The 26,233-nt window shown below is 42.7% G+C and overlaps 1 protein-coding gene across 1 annotated transcript in view; it reads right to left on the bottom strand.

The window, feature by feature from the left end:
• Positions 1–8,709: 8,709 nt before the first annotated feature.
• swm (Zinc finger protein swm) overlaps positions 8,710–26,233 on the bottom strand; it is a 43,065-nt gene continuing 25,541 nt past the window's right edge. Inside the window, exons 7-19 of the mRNA XM_076212260.1 lie at positions 24,082–24,228; positions 23,420–23,653; positions 22,687–22,877; positions 21,848–22,045; positions 20,546–20,677; positions 16,233–16,364; positions 15,781–15,996; positions 15,097–15,207; positions 11,923–12,069; positions 11,436–11,620; positions 11,160–11,328; positions 10,824–11,048; positions 8,710–8,832 (exon numbers count right to left, since the gene is read on the bottom strand). Coding sequence (XP_076068375.1) covers positions 8,710–8,832; positions 10,824–11,048; positions 11,160–11,328; positions 11,436–11,620; positions 11,923–12,069; positions 15,097–15,207; positions 15,781–15,996; positions 16,233–16,364; positions 20,546–20,677; positions 21,848–22,045; positions 22,687–22,877; positions 23,420–23,653; positions 24,082–24,228 — 2,210 coding nt within the window. The remainder of the gene's footprint in view (positions 8,833–10,823; positions 11,049–11,159; positions 11,329–11,435; positions 11,621–11,922; positions 12,070–15,096; positions 15,208–15,780; positions 15,997–16,232; positions 16,365–20,545; positions 20,678–21,847; positions 22,046–22,686; positions 22,878–23,419; positions 23,654–24,081; positions 24,229–26,233) is intronic.

Raw genomic sequence — 26,233 nt, 5'->3', positions numbered from 1 at the left:
GCACCCCGCCCACCGCCCTGGGTCAGAAGCAGTGTCGCAAGACACAGTACATCCACAGCAAGGCCGCTTCATTTAATCGGCGACCCCCCCCTCTCCGTCCCCTTTGCATATAAGGAGAGGACGGGGAGAAATCCCTTCGGGCTGCGTCAAAATTTACTCACACATACTACCCCACCCCCCCGCCCATTCCTCCTCATGCAGTCACAACATCATCCATATACAACCATTCTCCACTCACCTCTGTCTTCCGTCCTCTCCCTTCCTTCCTCAACAGACATTCCCCTCTTCCCCAAAGCCCCCTTCACCCCATCCATCCACCTCATCCTAGGACGTCCCCTCATGTTCACTCCCTCCACATCTGCCTTCCATACCTCCTTTACTAGTCTTTCTTCACTCATTCTTTCCATGTGTCCAAACCATCCTAATATTCTTTCATCAACCCTATCTCCCAAATCCTTTTTCACCCCTGTTCTCCTCCTCACCTCCTCATTTCTCACTCTATCTAGCCTAGTAACCCCCGCCATACTTCTCAGACACCTCATCTCAAACACATTCAAAACTCCTTCTCTCTTCTTCTCTTATGTTCCACGTTTCTGCCCCATACAGTGCTGTTGGCACAATCACTCCTTCATAAACAGTCTCCTCTTCGCATCCATTCCCAAATGTCTATTTCTCATTACACTCTTTAAACCACCAAGGCATTTACTCGCTTCTCTCAATCTACATTCTACCTCCACCTTCACTCCACCTTTTCCTGCTACACTTGCACCCAAGTATCTAAAACTATCCACTTCCTCCAGTCGCTCTCCCTTAATGTTCACTTCCATCTACTGCCCACTTTCACCCCTTGTACATCTCATCACCTTACTTTTTACCCACATTTATCTTTAGCTTTCTTCTATCACATACTCTCCCAAACTCTGCCACCAGCTTCCTCAATCCCTCCCTCTGACCCTGCCACAAGCGCAGCGTCGTCCGCAAACAACAGCTGGCTCACCTCCCCACTTTTTCTCCATTTTCTTTAACCATCTCCAATCCCTGACTCACTACCCTAGCATTCACCTCTCGCCCCACCCCATCCATGTATAAGTTGAACAGCCAGGGCGACATAACGCATCCTTGACGAAGTCCCACCTTTACTTCAAACCACTCACTCTCTCCATTTCCAATCCTAACACATGCTCTACTACTCACATAAAAACTCTTGACAGCTCCCAAAAGCTTTCCTCCTATCCCATAAATCTGCATAACCTCCCACAGTGCCTTTCTGTCTACCCTATCATAAGCCTTTTCCAGATCCATAAAAGCCCAAAAAACATCCTTCCCCTTTCCTATAGCTTTCTCACATATCTGTCTTACCACAAAGATCTGATCTACACAACCTCTACCCGTCCTAAAACCACACTGTTCCTCACCAATTACTCCTTCTGTTCCTCTCCTAATCCTCTCAATTAAGATTCTCGCCATAAGCCTTCCCCTACTACACTCAACAGGCTAATCCCTCTGAAATTACTACATTCACACTTGTCCCCTTTTCCCTTGTAAAGAGGAACTATACAGGCACTACTCCAGTCCTCCGGTACTCTAACCCTCTCTCCAGCAAACATTAAATAATCTCGCCAACCAGTCCACCATCACTGAACCTCCCTTTTTCAGACATTCTGCATGATATCCATCCAGACCAGGTGCCTTACCTGCTTTCATCATCTTTACAACTGCCCTTCACCTCATCCTTCCTTATTTCTCCTCCATTCTCCTCACTCATCACTCTCATTTTCTTCGTATTTCCCACTGCAGCTATCTTTCCTTCCCTATCCTCATTTCACATTCAGCAACTCCCTAAAATATTCTGCCCATCTTCCCCTCACTGCCATCTCTTCCATTATCAACTCTCCATCTGTACCTTTTACCTTTTCTTCCCTACTTGATTCGCCTCCTCTTCCTCTCTTAATTTCTTTCCAAAACATCTTTTTATTACTTTCAAAATTTTCTGTCATACTCCTACCCCCATTTCACATCTGCTCTCCTCTTTGCCTCCTTTACCTTTTGCTTTACTTCTCTTTTCTTTTCTTTGTACGTCTCATATGACTCCCCTGTCCTCTTTTGTAACCAATCTGTGAATGCTCGCTTCTTCTCTTCTACAACCTTCTTTGTTTCCTCATCCCACCATTCACTACCCTTTCTTCTATTTCCCCCTGTCCTTCTTGTTCCACACACCATCCTTGCACACTTTAAGACTCCCTCCTTGAACCATCCCCATTCCTCCTCCACACCCATCTCTGCTCTATCCTTTACTCCCTCCCACTCCTCCTTCAGCTTCTTTTCGTACTCCTTCTCCTTTTCCTTTTTCATTCAAGGAGTTCACTCTAAGAACCTCCCTACCTTTTGTCCCTTTCCTCCTCCTCCATCTATCCTCCACTCTCAACTTACCTTCCACCAAAAAATGATCTGATATTCCCCCACCCTCTCCCCTTAGCACATGTACATCCTTAACTCTTCCTATCATAATCCTATTTACCACTACATAATCCATTAGCGCTCTATCTACCACCCTTCCCTCCACCACCCTTTCCCATGTGTACTTATGCTTGACTTTCTTCCGAAACACTGTATTTGCTATCATCAACTCTCTTTCTAGACACATTTCCACCATCAACTCTCCACTACGATTCTTTCCTGGAACTCCACACTTCCCAACCACTCCATCGATTGGACCATTTCCCACTCTAGCATTAAGGTCTCCCAGTACTATTACATTGACATTTCTTCCTAAACCCTCTATGCACTCATTTAAATCTATCCAAAAGGCCTCCCTTTCTTCCATGCTCTTCTCACTGCCCGGCCCATATGCACTTACAAAGACCCACATCTCCTTTCCCAGTTTCACCTTCATCCACATTATCCTTGAGGAAACCTAAAGCAAGAAAGGAAAGAAAAATGAAGGGAAAAAATCCTTACCTTATGCCAAAAGCTTTCACTTACCTGCTTTATTACAATAAATTAATCCACATCCTCCACCTTTCTCAAGTACTCTGTGTTCATCCCCAGTTACTTCCCATGTTCCCCTACCAATCCTCTCAAACAGACACCCCTCTTAAAACTATTACATTCATATTGATCCCTCTTTTCCTTTGTAAAGTGGAACTATACAAGTACTCCTCCAGTTCTCTGGCACATTCCCCCTCTCATAGGCATATATCAAACCTGTTGGCCAATTCACTAAGTTCCTCCCTTTGCCAGACACTCCACATAACACCCATCCAACCCAGGTGCCTTACCAAGTCATCTGTCTCATTGTTCATAGAATCTTATCTTTTCCTACATCCATTGTTTTCTACTCCCATCAGTCATTTCCCTAGCACCTCCTACAGCCATGATCAATCCCTCCTTAACCTCTTCCACATTCAGCAATTCTCTGAAATACCATACTCGTCTTTCCCTTGCTAATTTTAACTTCCATTAATGTATGTCAATCTGCATCCTTTACATATTCTTCTCTACCTAACTTGCCCCCACCCCACTCTTCACTTCCTTCCAATACATCCTTTTCTTCTTTTCAAAATTCTGTCAGACTCCTACCCCATATCTCCCCTAATCTGCCTTCCTTACCTTGCATTTTGTTTCTCCTTTCTTCTTGTACCTCCCATACACTTCCCTTATTCTACCTTGAAGCCAATCCTTGTATGCTCACTTCTCTTCCACCACTGCCTTCACCTCTTTTTCTGCTCCCTTCTATCTTCCATGTTTCAAATACCACCTTTGCACAATTTATCACTTCCTCCTTGAAACATATCCCCTATTAAGAAGAGGATAGTAAGATCCCAAAGTAAGACTCAGGTATTGAATACCTGGAAAAGGAGGACTAATTAATACCCCACCTTTGGGACCTGTTCCTACCTGGGAGTTCCCAGGTGAAGGCAGTGACTGTGACTGATGGTATATTCAGTAACTTTCTATCCCACTTTTTGAATATAGCTTCTTTTTCCTTCCAACTAACAACCATCAGTTCTCCGGTGATGGTGCATCACAGTGGGGGGCAAAAGATGGTGATCTCTGGAAGCTGTGTGGAACCCAAATGGTAGGCAGTGTAGGTCCTGTGTAAAATGAAGAGTAGCACAGCACAGCAGCAGCCTACATGGCTGAACAGCCAACTAGGAATGCCCTGCTCATCCCAGTGGGCGAGATACAGGGATGACACATTATCCATGAGGATCTAAAATACATACAAACATATACCAACTGCTTTTCCACCTTACAAGGGAGGTAGCCAAAGTCAGGCATAAATCCACTCCCATGCATCACCCCCCTCTCCCTCTTTTCTTGGCTCCTCCTTGATGACAGGTCATCCCTGCATCTCACTCACTGCCCTGGGTCAGAAGCAATGTAGCAAGACACAGCACATCCACAGCAAGGCCGCTTCATTTAATTGGCACCCCCCTTCTGTCCCCTCATGCAGAAAAAGAGGTGACAGGGAAAAATCCCAGTGTCATTAGAACCTACAGCCCAACCACACACACCCAAACTCATCAGAAGCAAAAGAACCTCAAATACAAGCCCCAATTGCCTCCAGCATGCCAAAACCATCAACCACAAACAACTCATTCTGTCCACCCACAGCTAATCATTCTACATCCATACACCAAAGGCTTTTTCCCCCTTACACAAGGGGTAGCCAAAAAGAAAGGCATAGAAGTCACTCCCACCTATTTCATTTCCCATATATTCCACTCCCCTCCACCCTCCCTCCTATCTTGGCACCTCCAGGATCACGGGTCATCCCTGCATCCCATCCACTGCCCTGGGTCAGAAGCAGTGTCACAAGACACAGCACATCCACAGCAAGGCCGCTTTATAAATTCGGCGACCCCTCCTCTCCGTCCCTAATCAGCTAATCATTTTACCCTATGAAAAAGAGTACAAGAATCATCTGTAGAAAGACCCAACCTTCACCAGTCTTCTATGACTTTCACCCACAAACCCTTTAATCCCCTCCCCTTATCCACTGCAACTCACAACCCATCTACTCAAAGAAGAGATTGAACTCTCCAAAAATAACCACATATGTCAATAATGGAATATGTCAGACCAGAAAACTCACCTGACCAAAAACATTTACACTCCAGAAATGTCACCAAACCATTCCCTTTCTGAAAAACAAAGGCAGGTTCACTATCCATAATATCCACCACAGTCTCAACATTGAACATAAAAGCTGAAATACACCCCATCTTAGTACTACCTCACGCACAAATACTAAACCAGGAAAAAATTGTAGCAGAGAGATGATGGTGATGTGGCTAGAGTTGATGATAGCAAAGTGTTTAGGAAGAAAGTCAGGAAGAAGTACACATGGGAGAGGGCGGTGGATGGAATGGTGGTAGATAGGGCTTTAACCGCTTCAGTAAGAGTCAAATTCTTGGGCAAAGTATCAGCTGCCAAAGGTACAATGCATCACACTACTCGCATAATAAAATATTAAGTCACTGCTGTATTACTTTCTTTTTTACCCTGAGTAATAAAAAACACAAAATGTGATCAAACCAGTTCACAGAATCTGGGCTAACTCGTGTACAAATACGAAAAAATATATAATCAAGACACCGATGCTGGCATCCTTGTGTACCCACTTGCGTCTCATGATGCCTATGTTGGTGTCATCGTACTGAAGTGGTTAATGGGCTATATAGTGGTAACCAGAAGAGTAGTAGTAGTTTTGGATGTACATGTTGTAATGGGAGACAGTGGGGGAACATCAGATCATATTTTGGTGGAAGGTAAGTTAAAAGTGGATGATTGATGGGGGGAAAAGGAAAAGGACAGAAGATAGGGAGGTGCTTAGAGTACATACATACATATACCAAAGGCTTTTCCCCCTACACAGGGGGGTAGCCAAAAGGAAAATGGCATAGAAACCACTCACACCCATTCCATTTCCTATATATTCCACTCCCCTCCAATCTTGGCACCTCCTGGATGATGGGTCATCCCTGCATCCTGTCCACTGCCCTGGGTCAGAAGTAGTGTTGCAAGACACAGCACATCCACAGAAAGGCTGCTTCATAAATTCGGCGACCCCCCCATGCAGAAAAGGAGAAAACGGGGAGAAATCCCTTCAGGCTGCGTCAAATTTTTTCTCATACGTACTTCCTCACCCCCCTTCCCCCACCCACTCCCCCTCATGCATCACAGCATCATCTATACAAAACCCCTCTCCATTCACCCCTATCTTCTGTCCTCTCCCATCCTTCCTCCACAGACATTCCTCTCTTTTGTAATGCCCCTTTCACTCCATCCATCCATCTCATCCTAGGACGTTAGTGCTTAGAGTAAACTGCTTAAATGATAAGGAAAAGGAGTACAAGAAAAAGCTGAGAGGAGTGAGAGGGAATGAAGGATAGAGTAGAACTAGGAATGGAGGAGGAATGCTGGTGTTTCAAAGAGAGTCACAAGGTGTGCAAAGATGATGTGTGGAACAAGGCTGGGAGAAAATAGAAGGGTAGCAAGTGGTGGGATGAAGCAAAGCCCTTGGTACATGCATGTATGGATTTGGAAAAGGCTTAGGGCAGGGTAGACAGGAAGGCATTGTAGATATATGGGATAGGAGAAAAGCTGTTAAGTGCAATCAAGAATTACAAATGGAGAGAGAAAGTTGTTTGAGGTAAAGGTGGGACCTTGCTAGGGATGTGTTATATCACCTTGGCTGTTCATTTTATATGTGGATGGGATCGTGTAAAAGGTAAATGCAAGGTTAATGGGCCAGGGATTGGAGATGGTTAAAGAAAATGGAGAAAAATGGAAGATAAGCCAGTTGTTCTTTGCTGACAACACTGCATTTGTAGGAGGATCAGAGGAGGGATTAAGGAAGTTAGGGATGGAGTTTGGGAAGGTATGTGAAAGAAGTTGAAGATAAATGTGGGTAAAAGTAAGGTGATTAGTTGTGCAAGGGGAGAGGATGGCAGCAAATTGGAAGCGAGTATTAAGGGAGAGAGACTGGAGGAAGTGGATAGCTTTAGATACTTAGGTGCAAATGTGGCAGGAAAGGGAGTACTGGAGGTAGAATGTAGATTGAGAGAAGCAAGTAAATGCCTTCGGGAATTGGAAAGTGCATCGAGAAATAAACATTTGGGAATTGATACTAAGAGATTGTATGAAGGAATGATGTCAGCCCTATCACCCCTTCATACAATCTCCTCTTGGCATCCATTCCCAAATGTCATTTCTTATTACACTTTTGAATCCCAAGGCATTTATTTGCTCCTCTCAATCTACATTCTACCTTCACCCCTCCCTTTCCTGCTACATGTGTCCCCAAGTATCTAAAGCTATCCACTTCCTCAAGTCTCTTTCCCTTAATACTCACTTCCAATTTGCTGCCATTCTCTCTCCTTGGACATCTCATCACTTTACTCTTCCCACCCTTTTACCTTCAACTTCTTTCGTACACCTTTCCAAAATGTCGCTAACTTCCTTGATACCTCCTCTGATCCTCCTACAAGCAGTGTCATCAGCAAACAAATGGCGTATCTCCCATTATTGCATAATAAAAATAAAGATGGGAGTGCAAGGTGAACCTATGCACACACAAAAAAAAAAAAAAAAAAAATAAAAAAAAAAATAAAAAAAAAATAAAATAAATAAATAATTAAGCAAGTCCAAGACAGATTACTATCAAGAGGAGCAAGTGCATGAATTACCCTGGAAGAAGAGAGAAAGAGGAAAAAGAGGAAAAGGGTTTTTGTCTAGTTATCTCTTTTGTAATTTTCTCTTTTTTTGTGGTTCTTTCTTATTCTTTTCTTTTAAGCTCTATTAACTCAATTTTTTTCTTTCTTTCTTTTTTTTGTTCATGAACCACTTCACATATATATCTTTTTTCTTTCTCTTATATGTGACTCTTTTTATTTTTTTTTTGGTGTGAAGTATTTTTTCAAACTTTGTGCACACAAAATAAATGGTATGCAACCATTTACAAGTTAGCAATTTGTTACAATATTTTCTTCATGTCTCTTGACAGATTACAGAGATGGTACAAATATGGCCTAAACACCTTAGCAACATCACCTAATGGGCTACACAAGTTCCCCATTTGGTCACATAGTGAGAGAGGCAGCAGCAGCAGAAGCAGCAACTTCCAAGTGGAAAATTGTACAAATTGTTTACAAATTGTTGACAGGACACAATCATCTTAGAAACAAAATCTTTACAATGACTCAAATAGTGATGTACTGTAAAGCAAAAACTTTGAGGCAGCACTCTCAAGTATCGTCGATGGAAGTTGTAGCTTTGATGCACATCTGTACAGATACATAACAGGATACAGTTTGTACATTTTTTTCAGCTCACTTAACTTCCAAAGTGAAAATTTACACAAACCTATCAGCTCATGGCTACAAGAATGACATTGGGGAGTGAGGATATGGGGAACATCCAATAAGGTTATCTGTACCACAGCATAACCTCATTTTCCCACCGTAGTATCAATGGTTGCACAATGATCATGAAAGAGTATGGAACATCCTCAAACATTAGAAACTGTTGCAACTCTTATGTGACTAAAAGAGGAGAATAAAATAATAAAATAACACTATTCCGTAACTTCAGGTGAAGACAGCCCAAAGTAAGCAGCAAGAGGAGAAGAAAAAACGAAAAAACAAAAAAATATATATATCTAAATATATATATATAATAATAAAATATCTAAGAAGACTTTGGCTAGCGCCTCCATGAGCGGTTTTCTTCCTCTTCTTCCTCCAATTCTTCCTCTTCTTCAAAGATGAGGTTGTTCTCTCCAACATCAGTGTCTTCCACTTCAACTATCTCCTCTGTGATCTCCTCCTAAAATGAAAAAATCCAGTAATGTAATTTACAGGAAAAAGTACAAAAATATATATAATTGTAACATGAATTTTTCCTGTGTGTAAGCAAGTATGTGCATGCATGCCAGTGTGTCTGTCCCAATAGAGTAGATAAAGAGGGGAGGGGAGGTTCCGAGTCACTGCATACAAGTTCTTTATCACAAAATATTCAGGAAGGGGAATTTCCAACACACCCCTCACCCCCATTCAGTTGCCTTTTACAAGCACCACAGAACATGAAAAAAGAAGGAGTCATAGGAGTATTTAAAATTATTCAAAACAGCAAGAATGGAGGACAGAAAATGTTAGAATGTGACTTAGCATTCATCTCCGAGTGGATATTTGTCCCTGAAATAGTCAACACCCAAATATGGAGATAATTATATAATAAAATGAATAATAAAACAAATAGAATAAAACTAAGTTCAAACAGGATCAGGAGACAGAGAAGAATTAAGAGAGAAAGAGAAGAGGAGAGAGAGAGAGGGAAAGAGAGAGAGAGAGAGAGAGAGAGAGAGAGAGAGAGAGAGAGAGAGAGAGAGAGAGAGAGAGAGAGAGAGAGAGAGAGGGGGAGAGAGAGGGAGAGAGAGAGGGAGTGAGGGAGGGAGAGGGAGAGAGAGAGGGAGTGAGGGAGGGAGAGGGAGAGAGACAGGTAGAGAGAGGGGGAGAAAGAGGGAGAGGGAGAGAGAGAAGAGAAAGGAGAGGGACAGAGAGAGAAGAGAAAGGAGAGAGGAGAAAGGAGAGGGAGAGAGGAAAAAGGAGAAAGGGGAAGGAGAGAGGAAAAGGAGAAAGTGGAAGGAGAGAGGAAAAGGAGAAAGTGGAAGGAGAGAGGAGAGGGAGAAAGGAGAGGGAGAGAGGAGAGGGAGAGAGGAGAGAGGAGAGGGAGAAAGGAGAGGGAGAGAGGAGAGGGAGAAAGGAGAGGGAGAGAGGAGAAAGGAGAGGGAGAGAGGAGAAAAGAGAGGGAGACAGGAGAAAAGAGAGGGAGAGAGGATAAAGGAGAGGGAGAGAGGAGAGGGAGAGAGGAGAGGGAGAGAGGAGAGGGAGATAGGAGAAGGAGAGAGGACAAAGGAGAGGGAGAAAGGGGATGGAGAGAAGAGAAAGGGGATGGAGAGAGGAGAAAGGAGATGGAGCAAGAGGAGAAAGGAGAGGGAGAGAGAGGAGAGGTTGAGGGAGCGAGAGGAGAAAGGAGAGGGAGAGGGAGAGAGAGGAGAAGGAGAAAGGAGAATGATAGGAGAGGGAGAGAGAGGAGATAGAGGAGAGAGGAGATAGAGAGAGGAGAAAGGAGAGGGAGAGAGAGGAGAAAGGAGAGGGAGAGAGAGGAGAAAGGAGAGGGAGAGAGAGGAGAAAGGAGAGGGAGAGAGAGGAGAAAGGAGAGGGAGAGAGAGGAGAAAGGAGAGGGAGGGAGGAGAGGAGAGAGAGGAGAGAGAGGAGAGAGAGGAGTGAGAAGAGAGGAGAGGAGAGAGAGAGGATAGAGGAGAGAGGGGAGAGAGAAGAGAGAGAAGAGATGGAGGGGAAGAAAGATGAGGAGTGAGAAAAAGGAGGAAGGAGAAGAGGAGGGAGAGAGAGGGAGGAAGAGGAGGAGAGAGAGAGAGAGAGAGAGAGAGAGAGAGAGAGAGGAGGAGAGAGGGGAGAGGAGGGAGGAAGAGAGGGGAGAGAGGGAGAGAGGAGGGAGAGAGGAGAGGAGGGGGGAGAGTAGAGGGGGGAGGGGGGGAGAGAGAGGGGAGGGGAGAGGGGAGGAGAGAGAGGGGAGGAGGAGAGAGTGTGAGGAGAGAGAGAGAGAGGAGAGAGAGAGAGAGAGAGAGAGAGGAGAGAGGAGAGAGAGAGAGGGGGAGAGAGAGAGAGGAGAGAGAGAGAGAGAGGGGGGGGGGAGAGAGAGAGAGAGAGAGAGAGAGAGAGAGAGAGAGAGAGGGGGGGGGAGAGAGAGAGAGAGAGAGAGAGAGAGAAGAGAGAGAGGGAGAAAAAGAGAGAGAGAAGGGTGGGAGTGGTTGAGTGTGGTGCGGGCATGACGGGTGGCACTTGTTGGCTAGATGTACGAGAGGGGGCTTGCTGTTCATTCACCCAAGTGACTGTTAGCAGGCGATCCTCTAAGTTCCGCCCTTCTGTCATGGTTCGCTCTGCCTCTCGTCGGGTTGCATACTGGACCGTTACGGCTGGCGTAGCATCATCCCAGTCATAATTGACAATACTTCCCATTTTCTGTAAGGAATGGTGGTTGACTACAGACTGGAGAAGCAGACCAAATTTTTGCATATACAAATTTTTTGCAATTCAGTGTACTAATACTTTTTTGTTCAAAAAGCTACTTACAGCAAAATGGGCTAAGACTTGATCTTTGTCTTCTCTCTCAAATCCTGAAGCATTGATCTTGGTGGTACGGTGATCTACAGAAGCCAGATGCTCAAAGGTTCCCCGTCCCCTTCCTCTTCCACGGTAACCTCCCCTAACTCCACGCCCACGGACTCCATAATGACCTCCTCTGTGAAAGTACATTCTCATTAGAAAAACTGAACTTATACTGACAATAATTTTTCATTTGAATGTAAATTCTTTACATTGTTTAATGAATTCATAAAATCACCTCACCTCGATAAAGCATATGGAGAGTGGCGAGCCCCACGGCTAGGTTTAGGTATCTGTTGTGCCTTTAGCGTCAACAGTTTTGATCGCAACTCTGTTACGTCAGTGCCTTCTGCCTGCCTGGTATACATATCTAGTTCCGTATCCAAAATTTCTTTATCGACCTGGTCCAGCCGCATACAAAATAAACTCTATTAAATATAAAAGTACATACATTTACACATAAATATACCAAAGGGCCTCTCCCCCTTACATGTGGTGGCTGAGTCAAAACTCACACCCACATCTTCTCACCAAACACACTGAATAAGTATAAAATTTCAACACATTTTATAGACCTTGTATGAAAAATACTACAACTTTTCAAATGAGGATAGAACCTAAGTCTTATAGCAACAAAGTTCATAAATGTATATGTGCAAATATAAGACCCCTTTTCCCTGTAAACACTAGCCTATAATTGAATATAAATATACTTTACATGGCTACTAACCTGCGCCTTACTCTTTGGTTGCTGTTGCTGTATTTGCGCCTTTGTTGTTTCAATGACCGATTGCAGAGACCTTATAGTTTGCATCATCTTTTTCTTCTCATCGTCTTTCATTGTTGCTTTATTGGTATCTAGTTTAGCTAGCAGCACCTGAAAAGTATAGCATTCATAAGTAGCATGCCTTGCAAATACACAGCTTGGATCAACACCACTTACCATAGATCCAGCAGACTGGATCTCCTTCAAAAGGCACTCATCCACTCTTCACACATCCTACACCCATCTAATTTAAACAATTTGTTGTTTCCCCTATTTTAGCTCCTTATGTGCAAAGGCTCATCCCTATCACCTGCCTATTGCTCAGGTCAGAGGCAATGCATCTAACCCATTCACTGTTATTCCCATCTTACCACTACATGGATGAAGGTTCATTCTTTATCCATGCTACATGGCTTGGGATAAAGGTAATGCAGTAAGACACACCACCTCAACATTGTAACTTACCACATTTTTGGATTACATGTTAGACTCATGATTGACAACTATTACCATACCAGATGAGAGTTGAGCTTATACACAAACACACACACCTTATTGCCCATCACAGTTGAAGAAGTAGCTTGTAGTGCAATAATGCTTTTCAGCCTTAGCAGGGACTTTAATTCAGAATGCTGAATTAGTGATTGAGCACAATACCAGCCCATCAATAAATATATATATATATGTGTGTGTGTGTGTGTGTGTTTTTTTTTGTGTGCATGTACAAGAAAGAACCAACACTTGTGGGGTCCTGTCCCTAACTCTCCAGTTGTTGTTGTTGTTGTTGTCGTTCCCTAGACTGTCTGTCCGCGCAGTCCCGTCTCCCCAAGGAATGCCATAGCCGAAACTGGGTTTTCCCACAAATCCTTTATAGAGCGTATGTTGTGTTGTTTGCGTGTATGATTGTGTATAATGCAGTCTTCCATTATGTGTTGTATGGTATGGGGTGAAGTGTTACATCCTGGGCAGCTGTTCACAATGCGGTCATCCAGCCTCTTCTGGTAGCTTAGAAGTGCTGGGTGGTGACCGCACCGCAGTCTGGCCAAGTGGACCCTGTCCTTTCATGGGAGAGAGGATTCAGAAGGGTGGATATCAGGGGGTCTGGCATGCAGCAGTGTGTTGTCTTTCAGTGTGTTAATGGAGCGGTGAGTGATATGATTATGAATATGTTTCCGGAGGCTGGTATTTGGTGGTTGTGGAGGAAGAGAAGAGAGTATCTGTGCGTGATAAAGGTCTTTGGGTGTTGTTTTAATGTTTCTTGGTGTGTGTGGGTGTTCTGCTATGTAGTGTAGCAGGTGTAATGTGTTTGTGGTGGCTGCGGCAAGTGTTTGTGTGCCTCTCATGTCGAGGTGGTCCTTGACTTTGAGGACTTTTGTTTCATGGTGTAAATAGTTTGTAGTTGTATTTGTGCAGCCTTTTTCCATACATGCAATATTACGTTTTTTCTGCACCGAGGGGTGATTTTCCGGCGATTTAACTCTCCAGTTGTCACACATGGCAACAAATTCACATATAATTCAAACTTCGGCTATATCTCCTTATTTTTTCATTTTGTCTTTAAGATGCTCCAAATCCCTCTCTGGGATGGTTTGCGAATATGGAATAACTGAGCAGGTTAGGGCGTCATTACTTATGGCGAAGGTCGAGGTGAGGGCGGTTTGAATCCTGCCACCAGAGAAGTTGAACCAAGGGCATGGTTCATTAAATTCCATGCTACAAAGCCCTCTGTGAGGGGCACTATCCTAGCCTCCCGATAGGGGGGAGTGTGTGACATCAAACCATGTCATCAGCAACAAAAAGTGTGTGAAAGACACAGATGAATGGAGTGAACCTGAGGGGAAGACCAAAAATAGGATGGAAAGATAGGTCAAAGAATGCCGTAGGTTCAGTTCACAAAGGGTAAGGGTAGCCATGTTATGAAGAAGTGGGGGTAAACCAGCTTTAGTTACAGGGCTCTGCTGCGGCAGTGCTCTGGCATGTTGCACTGCTTCTGACCTGAGCAGTGGGAGGAGACAGGACTGACTCTTCATCTACAAGGAGCTAAGATAAAAGGGGCAACAAATGGAAGATAGATACATGAAGGGTGGGTTCCTTGGCTGGGCAAACCCTGAAAGTCTTTTGGTGTACGTATGTAAATATAGATTGAAAGAAGCATGTAAATGCCTTGGGGGATTAAAGTGTAATGAGAAATAGACATTTGGGAATGGATGCTAAGGAGATTGTATGAAGGAGCGAGTGTGCTGATTGCACTGTATGGGGCCAAAACATGGAACATAAGGAAGTTTAAATGAGTTTGAAATGAAATGCCTGAGAAGTATGGTAGGGGTTGCTAGGCTGGATGGAGTGAGAAACAAGGTGAGGAAGAGGGCAGGGGTGGAAAGGGACTTGGGAGATAGGGTTGATGAAAGAGTACTGGGATGGTTTGGACACATGGAAAGATTAAGTGAAGAAAGATTAGTAAAAGAGGTGTGGAAGGCCGAAGCAGAGGAAGTGAACATGAGGTGGCAATCAAGGATGAGAGGGATGGGGTAAAAGGGGCATTGAGAAAGAGGGGAATGTCTGTTGAGGAAGGAAGGGAGAAGACAGAAGATAGGGGTAAGTGGAGAATGGTTGTGTATGGATGATGCTGTGATGCATGGAAGGGAATGGGTGGGGGATGGGGGGGTGAGGGAGTATGTGTGAATGATATTTTGACACAGCCCGAAGGGATTTCTCCCAGTATTCTCTTTTTCTGCACAAGGGGACAGACAGGAGGGGTCACTGATTAAATGAAGCGGCCTTAGTGTGGATGTGCTGTGTCTTGCTACATTGCTTCAGACCCAGGGCAGTGGGCAAGACACAGGGATGACCCATCATCTAGGAGCCTATAAAAGTGGGAGGGAGGGGTAGTGAATGCGAGTGGATTATGTAGGGATGAAATGGGTAGGAGTGGATTTATGTCTGACTTTGGCTACCTCCCTTGTAAGGGGAAAAAAAGCTGTTTGTATATGTATGTAAATCCCATCTAGTCCAGTCCATATGAAATATTTTCCTTGCCAGTAAAAACATGTCACACTTTCTTACATTTCAACAAATACATATAGTTACCTTCATGTACTGTACTTTCCCCACCTAAAACACCAAAGTATAAGAAATTACTTTTAGCTGCTGCATCTGCTTTTCCAAGAGTTGTTTTTTCCTCTGCTCCACTTCAGTTTTCAATTTCATGGTATCAGCTTTCCTCTTCTCATCCTTCTGCTTTGCAGCAACCTGGAGAGGAAAAAAAAAAAAAAAAAAAAAAAAAAAAAATGTAAGACCTAGGTTTACTAATGGCTACCTTTACTAATAGGCAATATGGTTGCCTCCTTCATAATAATTTTGTTACTTAGTTTCACTGACTGGACATCCACAGCCCCACAGTGGATGGCAACTGTCCTTAGGCCTTCCCACAGATCTCTTTGTGAAGAAACTTTGGACTATTAGCCATGTTGTATTTGTACGGACAGTATCTGTCACCAACTCACAGATGAAGGAGGAAGAGAACAGTTCCCTGTTGTTAGCTCTGTATGTGAACATTTGGAATGCATAAAACTTGAAGATAATAAGAGATATTAGGTCTGGTCTCCAGGTGGAGGAAAGCGTGTTGTTTTGAAGATGGGCAACAGGAAATCTGTCCTCAGATGTCCATCTTGCTGAACTATCGCTTCCAGGTACTTTGTCATTGATCTCTACTTCCTTCATTGTTACGTGAAACTGATTAAGATATTCCAACGAAAAAAATACGAGTTATATTACATCTAACTAAATTATTGTCACACGAACATTCTTCAACTATCTCCATACCTCAGCAGCCAGTAATTCCTGTTGCTTCAAAATGGCTGCAATCTCTTGCTGCTTAGCATCTACCTGAGGAGGTTGCTGTGTCGAGTCTGGCACTGTATGCACTGCTACTGCTGCTGGGGCTCCTGTACTTGCAGGCTGTGGTGGATTGCATGCTGCTGACTGAAGAGCAGAAGGATTGTACACAGTTTTTACAAGGCTTCCGTAAGTTAAAAGCACCTGAAACAGTAAGAAGGTATTTTTTTTATAACTTAGGTGATAACTGCAAAGTTGACAACTATCAAATCACTACAAAAGGGAATCAAAATGTAATATGTATACAGAAACCTTTGAATGATATCTGATACATACTTGGAAGCAAAATAAATAAATAAAATATATCAACCATGGGTGACATTTTTTTCAAACACAGATCAATCAAACTTGGCTTTGACTTTACTCAACAAGTCACAAACCTTTTCACTTTTGTCTTCTTCTCGAGTAAGTTTATTGAGAGTTTTGTTTGGATGCCTCAAACCAAGGCGATCGTGCACAGAGCGAGGGCCTGTGGTAGTGGCAGGAGTGGCTTCACTCTTGGCTTGGTTATTCTAAACAACCAAAACTAGTCTTAGTATATGAAGATATAACTATAGAAAAACAAATATTATTCCATCAATAATTCATAACTCACTCTGATATAGTATGTGGAGAGAGGGAGAGAGATAGACAGACAGAGAAAGAGAGAGAATGTATGAACATGAACAAGAGAATGAAAAAGAGAAAAAGAAAGAGAAAAAGAAATAAGAAAAGAAAAGAGAAAAAGTGAAAAAGAAAATAGAAAGAAAAAACTGATAGAAAAAAAGAAATAATGAGAACAAGAATGAGGGAGAAAGTGAAGAGAAAGAAAAAGAGAAAAAAGAGAAAGTGAAAAAGATAGAGCAAAAGAGAAAAAATAGGATATATATATATATACTACGACTGTCCCTCCGTTATGCTGTCCCCCAACCCCTTGTTGCTGTCCTGTACCATTTCTCTGAGTATTCTCTTTCTGTGATGGGGGAATTCCCTGTGGTGGGGGAAAAGAATACTGCCACCAAGTTTCCCACTTGGATCATAAGAGGCGAGAAGAAAGGGACGGGGAGAGGGACTAGGCATCCTTCTCCCTGTAGCCCCAAGGGGCAGATTCCTAAAAAACAAATGAAAGGCATAAGGGGTGCTGGAGGGCCTCGGGCCAGCACCCTAAGGTTTGGGTCTTTTAATGTGCGTGGATGTGGTACAGATGAGAGTAAAAGGGAAGAGATAGGTAGTATGTTTGTGAGAAGAAAGTTGGATGTGTTGGCTTTGAGTGAAACTAAGTTGAAAGGGAAGGGTGAGTGTAAGTTTGGGAGTGTAAGTGGGAGGTTATCAGGAGTGAAGAGAGGGCGAGGGAGGGAAGGGGTGGCTATTCTAGTAAGTGAGGAGATAGGTAAAGGGGTAGTGGAGTGGAAGGAGGTTTCCTCAAGGATAATGTGGATGAAGGTGAAACTGGGAAAGGAGATGTGGGTCTTTGTAAGTGCATATGGGCCGGGCAGTGAGAAGAGCATGGAAGAAAGGGAGGCCTTTTGGATAGATTTAAATGAGTGCATAGAGGGTTTAGGAAGAAATGTCAATGTAATAGTACTGGGAGACCTTAATGCTAGGGTGGGAAATGGTCCAATCGATGGAGTGGTTGGGAAGTGTGGAGTTCCAGGAAAGAATCGTAGTGGAGAGTTGATGGTGGAAATGTGTCTAGAAAGAGAGTTGATGATAGCAAATAGTGTTTCGGAAGAAAGTCAAGCATAAGTACACATGGGAGAGGGTGGTGGAGGGAAGGGTGGTAGATAGAGCGCTAATGGATTATGTAGTGGTAAATAGGATTATGATAGGAAGAGTTAAGGATGTACATGTGCTAAGGGGAGAGGGTGGGGGAATATCAGATCATTTTTTGGTGGAAGGTAAGCTGAGAGTGGAGGATAGATGGAGAAGGAGGAAAGGGACAAAAGGTAGGGAGGTTCTTAGAGTGAACTCCTTGAATGAAAAGGAAAAGGAGAAGGAGTACGAAAAGAAGCTGAAGGAGGAGTGGGAGGGGGTAAAGGATAGAGCAGAGATGGGTGTGGAGGAGGAATGGGGATGGTTCAAGGAGGGAGTCTTAAAGTGTGCAAGGATGGTGTGTGGAACAAGAAGGACAGGGGGAAATAGAAGAAAGGGTAGTGAATGGTGGGATGAGGAAACAAAGAAGGTTGTAGAAGAGAAGAAGCGAGCATTCACAGATTGGTTACAAAAGAGGACAGGGGAGTCATATGAGACGTACAAAGAAAAGAAAAGAGAAGTAAAGCAAAAGGTAAAGGAGGCAAAGAGGAGAGTAGATGTGAAATGGGGTAGGAGTATGACAGAAAATTTTGAAAGTAATAAAAAGATGTTTTGGAAAGAAATTAAGAGAGGAAGAGGAGGCGAATCAAGTAGGGAAGAAAAGGTAAAAGGTACAGATGGAGAGTTGATAATGGAAGAGATGGCAGTGAGGGGAAGATGGGCAGAATATTTTAGGGAGTTGCTGAATGTGAAGGAGGATAGGGAAGGAAAGATAGCTGCAGTGGGAAATGCGAAGAAAATGAGAGTGATGAGTGAGGAGAATGGAGGAGAAATAAGGATGGATGAGGTGAAGGCAGTTGTAAAGATAATGAAAGCAGGTAAGGCACCTGGTCTGGATGGATGTCATGCAGAATGTCTGAAAAAGGGAGGTTCAGTGATGGTGGACTGGTTGGTGAGGTTATTTAATGTTTGCTGGAGAGAGGGTAGAGTACCGGAGGACTGGAGTAGTGCCTGTATAGTTCCTCTTTACAAGGGAAAAGGGGACAAGTGTGAATGTAGTAATTTCAGAGGGATTGCCTGATGAGTGTAGTAGGGAAGGCTTATGGGAGGATCTTAATTGAGAGGATTAGGAGAGGAACAGAAGGAGTAATTGGTGAGGAACAGTGTGGATTTAGGACGGGTAGAGGTTGTGTAGATCAGATCTTTGTGGTAAGACAGATATGTGAGAAAGCTATAGGAAAGGGGAAGGATGTTTTTTGGGCTTTTATGGATCTGGAAAAGGCTTATGATAGGGTAGACAGAAAAGCACTGTGGGAGGTTATGCAGATTTATGGGATAGGAGGAAAGCTTTTGGGAGCTGTTAAGAGTTTTTATGAGAGTAGTAGAGCATGTGTTAGGATTGGAAATGGAAAGAGTGAGTGGTTTGAAGTAAAGGTGGGACTTCGTCAAGGATGCGTTATGTCGCCCTGGCTGTTCAACTTATACATGGATGGGGTGGTGCGAGAGGTGAATGCTAGGGTAGTGAGTCAGGGATTGGAGATGGTTAAAGAAAATGGAGAAAAGTGGGAGGTGAGCCAGCTGTTGTTTGCGGACGACACTGCGCTTGTGGCAGGGTCAGAGGAGGGATTGAGGAAGTTGGTGGCAGAGTTTGGGAGAGTATGTGATAGAAGAAAGCTAAAGATAAATGTGGGTAAAAGTAAGGTGATGAGATGTACAAGGGGTGAAAGTGGCAGTAGACTGGAAGTGAACATTAAGGGAGAGCGACTGGAGGAAGTGGATAGTTTTAGATACTTGGGTGCAAGTGTAGCAGGAAAAGGTGGAGTGAAGGTGGAGGTAGAATGTAGATTGAGAGAAGCGAGTAAATGCCTTGGTGGTTTAAAGAGTGTAATGAGGAATAGACATTTGGGAATGGATGCGAAGAGGAGACTGTATGAAGGAGTGATTGTGCCAACAGCACTGTATGGGGCAGAAACATGGAACATAAGAGAAGAAGAGAGAAGGAGTTTGAATGTGTTTGAGATGAGGTGTCTAAGAAGTATGGTGGGGGTTACTAGGCTGGATAAAGTGAGAAATAAGGAGGTAAGGAGGTGAGGAGGAGAACAGGGGTGAAAAAGGATTTGGGAGATAGGGTTGATGAAAGAATATTAGGATGGTTTGGACACATGGAAAGAATGAGTGAAGAAAGACTAGTAAAAGAGGTATGGAAGGCAGATGTGGAGGGAGTAAACATGAGGGGATGTCCTAGGATGAGGTGGATGGATGGGGTGAAGGGGGCTTTGGGGAAGAGGGGAATGTCTGTTGAGGAAGGAAGGGAGAGGACGGAAGACAGAGGTGAGTGGAGAATGGTTGTATATGGATGATGTTGTGACTGCATGAGGAGGAATGGGTGGGGTAGTATGTGTGAGTAAATTTTGACGCAGCCCGAAGGGATTTCTCCCCGTCCTCGCCTTATATGCAAAGGGGGACGGAGAGGGGGGGTCGCCGATTAAATGAAGCGGCCTTGCTGTGGATGTACTGTGTCTTGCGACACTGCTTCTGACCCAGGGCGGTGGGCAGGGTGCAGGGATGACCCGTCATCCAGGAGGTGCTCAGATGAGAGGAAGGGCGGGAGGGGTGTGGAGTGTATTTAGGGATGAAATGGGTGGGAGTGTTTTTATGCCTTTCCCTTTTTGGCTACCTCCCTTGGAAGGGGGAAAAAGCCTTGGTATATGTATGTATGTATATATATATATATATATATATATATATATATATATATATATATATATATATATACCCAGACAGCAGGGCATGTGTGAGAAAGAGAAAGCAGAGCCTGAAGGGGGGAGGGGGAGGGGGATCCATTGAGAGGAAATTCAAGAGCATATCAGGAATGGTATAGATAGAAAAGATAGGGCAAGTCCTGTCAGCAAGGTATTAATTTTACTTAATTTTCAAAAGTTCTACAGTGTTCAATACGTACTTCAGGATTATGCCAAAAGAGTTTGATAAAACGGTTGTTAAGGACAGCTTCAGTTGACCTAATTGCTGCATTGGCCTCAGAGTGGCATGAGAATGTGACTAAGGCAGCCTCTGGATCTCCACCGTGTTGCACCTGAAAAAATAAGGGAAATCACGTATCAAAATAGTCCTCAAGTACTCAGGATGGGGGGTACACCAATACCAGTTGTGTGTGTGTGTATATATGTATATATATATATATATATGTATATATATATATATATATATATATATATATATATATATATATGTATATATATATATATATATATATATATATATATATATAAACACCTCTACTGCTAACATAATTTTTAATTTCACCACTGAGGACAGTGGACAAGATGCAGGGATGACCTGTCATCCAGGAGGTGCCAAGATAAGGAGGGAAGAGGGTGGAGGGGACTAGTGTGTGATAGGGATGGAATGGGTGGGAGTGGTTTTTATGCCTTGTTTTTTGGCTACCTCCCTTGTAAGGGGGGAAAAAAGCCTTTGGTATATGTATGTACACTCAATAGAGTTCCCCTGTTCAATATATCCACTGCATATCCCACGTTTCTTTATGATTCCAGTAATATGCCTTCAACAAATCCATTAAATCTCCTACACAGCAAGACCAGCCAAAGCTGGTCTGCTCCCACTGTTTCATTACATGACAACTCATCCACTTATCCATTTGAGAAATTACAAAATAGACAAGAGGACATCTCTTCAATCTGCATCAATATCTCATTCATTCATTACTATTCTCCACTCAAATCTTATCCCTTGCCTGCTTCTTTCTCTGCTTAACAGACATTCCCCTTGTGCCCAAAGACCCCTTCACCTCATCCAACTATCCCATTCTCAGTCTTCCTCTCATATTCACACCATCCACCTCAAAGCTCAATTTGGCAATGGATTGGAAATTAACATACAATGAATATAGGCTCTCACCATAATTTGGAGGAGAAGGGGGAGGAAGAAATTGGGATGTTTTGTATGCCAATATATGTTTATTGCAAAAATTTATCTACACACCAAAAGGCTTCTTCCTTTTTATATGATAGGTAGCCAGCCAAGGCACATCTCCACCCATATCCATTAACCCTTTGTTTCCCTTCTATCTTAGCTCCTTATGGATAAAGGATCACCCCTGTTCTCTGCCAATTGCACGGGTCAATACTTGAAAAAGCTGTAACAAGCAAAACGTCGTACCAATAAAGGTTTCGATCTCACACAGTGTTGATTCTCACAACATGGTAATCTACTGGAGGTTGCTTACCATGATCCGAACAATCTTGCCAAACTTGGCAAAGTGATCATTGAGATGAGATATGCTGTTGAGGCCACTAGGAATCTTCCTCAACTCCAAAGTACAGCTATCCACTCCCCTCTTGGGTCCTGGAGGCACTGGTGGTCTACCCTGGGGGCCGCTTGCTGCCGGACCCAAGCGCTGTGCAAGGGAGGGTCTCATACCACCCTGTAACAAAACATTTCATAGATATGAATTACATGCACATAACACAAACAGAACAAGTTCAGAACATAAATAGATGTGGAACAGAACATATGGTAAGTAGAACTAACATAGTTAAAATCAGCATGCATAGGCACTTCAGCCCTAACATGCATACATGGATGGGACGGAAATGGAATTAAATGTGAGGGCGATGGGCAGAGGAATAGAAATAATTAGAGAAGTCCGGAGGAAAGAAAAAAATGAGCCTGTTGTTGCTTGCTGATGACACTGCGCATGTGGCTGGGTAAGATGAGCCTTTAGGGCAGCCATGGAGTTTGGGAAGGTATGTGATTGGAGGATGTTGAAGGTAAATGTGTGCAAAAGCATGATGATGAGGTGTACATGGTGTGATGGTGGCAGTAAGTTGGATGCAAGTCTTAAAGGAGAGAGGTTAGATGAAATGAATAGTTTACGTATTTAGGGTTACAAGTAGCATGAAATGGAGCAGTGGGGTTGGAGGTAAACTGTAGAGCAAGGGAAAGAACTAAACGTCTTGGGGGAATGAAAAGTGACATGAGAAATAGATATCTAGGGATGGATGCAAAGATTATATGAAAGGGGTGATTGTAAGGGGGAAGAAAGCCTTTGGTATATGTATGTACCTTTGGTCCTTGTCCATTGTTGACTGGGATGCTAATAAGCTCTCTGCCTGGTCCAGAGTATGACTGTTGATTGGGTGGGGGAAACGGGGGTGGGGGAGCACCCCTACCTCGACCCCTTCCTCCATAGTAGCCTGAGCTTCCAGTTGGGTTGGGGTCACTCCATAAACTTGGATCACTTGGTGTATATTCACCTACAAAATGAATAAAATAAATTTTGAAAAAACAGAGCCCAAGTCTATATTAAAATGGAGTTGCTGCATAACATATATTATTAAATTCCCTAGAATTTGACTGAATTTATGTCCAAATTCATGTAATTTTGGTAAGACATGTTTTCTCAATTGAATTCTAAATCCACAGAATCTGGGTCTTTAAAATTAAGAGTCAAGTCCACATCATACTATGTACCTCTTATGACCCAATTACTAGGGTTCTGAGTGAAGTCCACAGACTTGACCTTTTTGTATACAGTTTGATGGCCTAGGAACTCAACTGGCAGAAAACATGCTTATTCACACCATGAATATATATATCCCAATGAATCATAATAGAAAACCTGCAGGCTAATCCACAAATAGCAGAAAAAGTTAAAGATGTGTATATCTTAATATGATCTTCATTTCACTACACACCAGCCCACCTCATATACAACTTTTGAATTTGATAAATTTAAATTGGTACATCAGTACCATCATTGAACTCCGTCCAGCTAGTATGACCACCTGATACTTACTGTATTGCTGTTGCACTGGTGGTTGTTGTGGTTGTGGTGGCCTTGGAGGGGGAATATGTCGAGGGCGTGGCACACCCTGAGGTAAAGGAGGTGCTGGTGTGTATCCTGGTGTCACGTGGGGAGGAGCACCAGACATGGGATGAAAGTCGAGGACACCTCCAACTCCTTCTAGAACTACGGGGTCTGAGCCATGGTCATAGGGGCACATGTCACCTCGCATACAGTAACCTTTTTCTGTAAAATAGAAAACAGTGAAAACATACAAATGCTGTGTTCAATCAACACATACATACATACATATACCAAGGCTTTTTCCCCCTTACAAGGGGGGTAGCCAAAAAGGACAAGGCACAAAAACATTCCCACCCATTTCAATCAACACATTGTGCTGAAACTTGTTGCTGCCCTTATGAACATTTGGGCTAACTTCTCCCAATCCATCCTCCAAAACTCTGCTCTCCCTGTTCCCTGTCACTCAGGTCTTGCTTGAAGAACAAGGGAGGATACATCAAACACCCATCATGGGTGACAATCTCTACCTACAGAACATAAGAATGAAGGAGACTGCAAGAGACCATAAGGCCTACACTAGGCAGCTCCAGAAATAAATATGATGAAGTTATGTGCAATTTCCCCATAACATTAGCTGTTACAATTCTTACCATCATAGTCTCTACAGCGTTGCTTTTTGGCGGGCTGGAGCTCTGCTACAACACTTTGAATAGGTCCTCCAATGCGGTCATCAACATCACCTTTCACCTCTGCCACTGGGGACCCATTCTGGGTTGGCAGTACCTTTTCCTCAACTGCTGGGGAAAGATAAACTGATATGAATATATTCAAATACATAGATAAAGCTGAATGGGAAAGATGAGGACAAGTTTGGGAGTGTGGTCAGTAGGGTCAAGTGAAGACAGGGTGAGGAAGATGATTGACTCTTCATGAGCGACAAGATATGCATGTCACTGAACGTAAAGATCCTCAAGGATATGTGGGGAGGAAATTAGAATGGAAGGGACCGTGTGTGTATGTGTGTGTGTTTACCTAGTTGTATTTACCTAGTTGTATTTTACGGGAAGGGGAGCTATGCTCGTGGTGTCCCGTCTTCATATCTCGTTTTATCTAAACTATTTTTACATTCATGTATTGTTTTTGCACACACCACTTTCTCATCTAACTTGTTCTATTACTCTGTGAGGAAAGCTATTCTTTTTTAGATCTCTTCTATAGCTGTCTTTTTTTATTTTCTTTCCGTGTCCTCTTGTATTTCTATCATCCCATTTTATCAGATTCTCGCTATCAGTAATTTCTATGCCTTTCATGATTCTGTAAATAGCTATCAAATCTCTTCTCTCTCTTCTTTGCTGTAGTGTCTGTAGTTCAAGTTTTGCCAGTTTCTCTTCATATGATAGTTTTGAGAGTGTTGGTGCCAATTTTGTAATTGCTCTTTGTATTCTTTCAAGTTTTTTTATACATTTTTTTGTACTTGGTGACCATATCGTTGCTGCATATTCCAATCTTGGTCTTATCAGGGTGATTAGAATTTTCTTCACCATTTCTTCATCCAGGTATGTAAATGCAACTTTGATTGTTCTTATTAAATTATAAGTTTCTCCAAAAATCTTATTTATATGTTTCTCAGGTGACATATTATTCATAACAATGACTCCCAGGTCCTTCTCATTTTCTACTTTTTTTTATTCCTTCTTCTCCCAATTTATATGCTCCTGTTATTCTGTTTTTGCTTTTTCCAAATTCCATTATACTACACTTTTTTGTATTGAACTCCATCTCCCACTTCCTACTCCATTCCCATACTTTATTTAGATCACTCTGTAGTGATTCACAATCTTCTTCCGTGTTCACTCTTTTCAGTAGTTTTGCATCATCTGCAAAGAAGCTCATATAGCTTTCAATTCCTTCATCCATATCATTAATATATATAGCAAACATTATTGGGGCCAGAACTGTTCCTTGCGGAACACCGCTTATTACTTCATCTCATTTTGAGTGTTTGTCTCTTATCACTACTCTCATTTTCCTTTCTTGCAAAAAATCTTCCATCCAATTAAGCAGTTTGCCCTGTATTCCTCCTTCAGTTTCTAATTTCTTAAGCAACTTCTTATGTGGTACTTTGTCAAAAGCTTTTTTTAGGTCTAGAAATGCACAATCCGCCCATCCATCTCTTTCTTGTATTATATCTATTAGCCTTGAATAGAAACATATTAAATTGGTGACGCATGATCGTCCTTGTCTGAATCCAAATTGCCTTGGATTTAACACGTTTTTTTCTAAATATTTTACCCATCTACTTTTGACAATTCTTTCACAAATATTTGCTATTGTACTTGTTAGGGAGACTGGTCTATAGTTGTTAGGGTCTTCTTTATTTCCTCCTTTATATATGGGTACTATATTTGCTTTTTTCCAATCTTCTGGAACTTTTCCTTCTTTCAAGGAACTGTATATTATGCTATGTATTTTGTCTGCCAGTTCATTCCTGCATTCTTTCAAAATCCAGTTTGCTATTTCATCTGGTCCATGCGATTTTCTGACATCAAGATTACTCAAGTGTTTCAATATTTCGTTCTTTGTTACTTCTATTTCTTTCATGGGAGGGACTTTCTCTTTCCATTCGATCTCTTCAGGTTGTATGTTCTCCCTTGTAAACACTGATTTAAAATGTTTGTTCATAATTTCCGCCATTTCAATTTCCTCTGTGTATTCAACTCCTCCTTGTCTTAATTTCTCCAAGTCTTGTTTGTTTTTCAATTTGTTGTTTACAAATCTGTAAAATAGTTTTGGTTGATCTTT

Source organism: Oratosquilla oratoria, chromosome 29 (genome assembly GCF_046742065.1).
Source record: "Oratosquilla oratoria isolate Oo_2021 chromosome 29, ASM4674206v1, whole genome shotgun sequence".
NCBI lineage: Eukaryota > Metazoa > Arthropoda > Malacostraca > Stomatopoda > Squillidae > Oratosquilla > Oratosquilla oratoria.
Note: the sequence above shows the minus strand (reverse complement) of the source record. Positions and strands in the feature narration are given on the sequence as shown.